General features: G+C 42.4%; 1 protein-coding gene across 3 annotated transcripts in view; it reads right to left on the bottom strand.

Annotated features, from left to right (window-relative positions):
- Window positions 1-2,717, bottom strand: part of LOC101847514 — a 36,130-nt gene that overhangs the window by 15,892 nt on the left and 17,521 nt on the right. For all 3 annotated transcript variants that reach the window (XM_005104542.3, XM_005104540.2, XM_005104541.3), the window contains one exon: window positions 1,776-1,902. In XM_005104542.3, the coding sequence (XP_005104599.1) occupies window positions 1,776-1,902 (127 nt within the window). The remainder of the gene's footprint in view (window positions 1-1,775; window positions 1,903-2,717) is intronic.

Genomic DNA, 2,717 nt, shown 5'->3' with positions numbered 1-2,717 from the left:
ACACACACACACACACACACACACACGCACACACGCACACACGCACACACACACAAATATTGCATTGTTTTCAGAGGACGGGGTAAATAGAAAGAAATCTTCACATACCTTTGACCTACTACTGTGCCTAGATAATTCTCTAGAAAGCAAAAGCAACCGTTCGTTAAAACCGAGTGAACGTTAGATCAGGAGTAGGCCTACATTGAATTTATGAAGTTTACAATACATGACCAAGTGCCAAACAGAACAACAGGTAAAGAAACGCCAGCAATCCTGAACGCAATGAAACTGGAATTAGGCAACTTTGAATATATTATATCAAACGCCATGGCATATATTCAAAGTTGCCTAGTTTCAGTTTCAGAATAATTTTCTCGAATATTCTGGAAGCAAAGGTAGAAGGCAAGACAGGAAAAAGAGACCTAACAGAAGAAGGGAACAGGACGTTATAGAAACCTGGCTCGGAACTAAAACAACTCAGGCAGACAGAATGAAAGGCAAGAGACAGGGTGTTTTATTGCAGGAAGGTTCAAGAGGGAACGTCCAACTACTCGTTGCCTCAAAACTATTTCGTCCAAAGTGCATCTTTATTTAAGTACACTTTGGACAAAATAGTTCTGATAGTTTTAGTTTCAGTAAGGTTTTAGTAAGGTACTACGGAGCTCACAGCTGCATAAGGTCTTATGAGCGTAAAGGGGTGAATGTCAACAGAGAAGTCCAAATGGGGAATCAGGCTTACTCTGCTCACCTCTCTTGCCTCAACAGCACAAAGTCTGCTTCGACAGTCAAGGCACCCCGGAAATAGCAGTTCGCAAGACAGTGACAAACATACAAAAAAGTAGAGGAAAAATTACGATAATAAGGATGAGGAAAGAAAAAACAGCAGTTCCCCTTATGTTGTTCCGGCACAGTATGAGCACGACATGGATAAATCAGCCCATTTACAATTCTACGGTGCATAAGAACATCGTGTCTCCATTTTTAATAACAGTGAAAACAGTTCATAACAAAGGGTGGGTTTAAGAATAAGTCACATTTTCAATGTTTGGGAAAAAAATGGAGACATGACAAGGAAGCACTGAGGTTGCGACATGCTAATATCCCCCCTTTGGGAATGGCCTTAAGACAACTTCAGTCAGCAGCACTGCCTTGGTGGGGGCTAAACAAAATAGTTCTGAGTTTAGTTTTAGTTTTTAGTAAGTGTTTTACGGCACTTGCAACACAATAAGGCCATATAAGTGCCGAAGATTAGAGGTGTTACAAGAGAGTAACACACACACAAAAACAGAAGGAGAGATCAGGACAACAGATATTTGATAGGAAAGAAGAAGCAGCAAACCACACCAGAGGACCCGCCAACCATCCACTTTATGAAGTTTACAATACATGACGAAGTACTAAACAGAACAGGTAAAGAAATGCCAACAATCCTCCTGTACACAACGGAACTAGACAACTTTGAATATATATCAAACGCCATGATACATGTATAATATCTTCAAAGTTGCCTAGTTTCAGTTTCAGAATTATTTTCTCGAATATTCTGGAAGCAAAGGTAGAAGGCAAGACAGGAAACAAAACCTAACAGAAGATGGGAACAGGACGTGTAGAAACCTGGCTTGGAACCAAAACAACTCAGGCAGGCAGAATGAACGGCAGGACTTAAAGTACACTTTGGACAAAATAGATCTAGTTCTGAGGCGACGTTCTGGAAAAGCAAATAGGAAGAACACAACAATACACAATCCGTTGCCCAAAACAATGGGGTCACTCACCGCGGTGGTGGGTCGGCAGCGTGCCGTGCCGGCGAAGGCGTTGGGTCCGGGGTTACCCTGCATGATGGGGCATTGGTTCATGTCCAGCCGCTCAAACTCGATGTCCATCGTGGAGACCGCCACGAACCTGGGGGAAGAGAGAGAGAGTTTTAGTTTTAGTAAGGGTTTTACGGCACTTGTAACACAATAAGGTCTTTAGTTAAGTTTTTAGTAAGAGCCTTACGGCACTTGCAACACAATAAGGTCATTAGTTTAGTTTTTAGTAAGAGTCAACATAATAAGGTCTTTAGTATAGTTATAGTAAGAGTTTTACGGCACTAGCAACACAATAAGTTTTTTTTGTATAGTTTTAGTAAGAGTAACACAATAAAATCTTTAGTTTTGTTTTAGTAAGAGTTTTATGGCATTTGCAACACAATAACGTCATATAAGTGCCCAAGATTAGAGGAAGTATTACTAGAGGGTAGCCGTTTGATAGGAAAGAAGGAGCAAACAACACCGGAGCACCCGCCAACCACCCACCTTACTTTCAAGCCGAGATACATGCGCTATAAAAATGCAATCCATTATTATCTTTTGCTGTTTGAGGACAAGGGACCGGGCTTTGAGACACACACCCCATCCACACGGCTCCGAGTTACCGCGGACACTGAGAACACTCCATGCCTACGTATCGCTCCATGCAGTATAGCTCCATGCAAATGAGGGAAATGACAACCAGAGCGAGACTAGCAGACGTGGAATGACTAGCAATTGGCAGATTACACAGCGGGACTTGAGATCTATGACAGTCAGGATTGTTGTTGGGATCCTTGGTGCCCCGTAGAATGTTGGACGAAAGACTTTTGGACTCGCTTCTTGTTGTTCACTTCTTGTTTCCTTCAGTCTGCGGTGATTTTAGGTCACGTAGCGCGAGCGTGAATTTCATCAAGGAGGGGGGAG

This window comes from Aplysia californica, unplaced genomic scaffold (assembly GCF_000002075.1).
Source record: "Aplysia californica isolate F4 #8 unplaced genomic scaffold, AplCal3.0 scaffold00424, whole genome shotgun sequence".
Taxonomy (NCBI): Eukaryota; Metazoa; Mollusca; class Gastropoda; order Aplysiida; family Aplysiidae; genus Aplysia; species Aplysia californica.
Note: the sequence above shows the minus strand (reverse complement) of the source record. Positions and strands in the feature narration are given on the sequence as shown.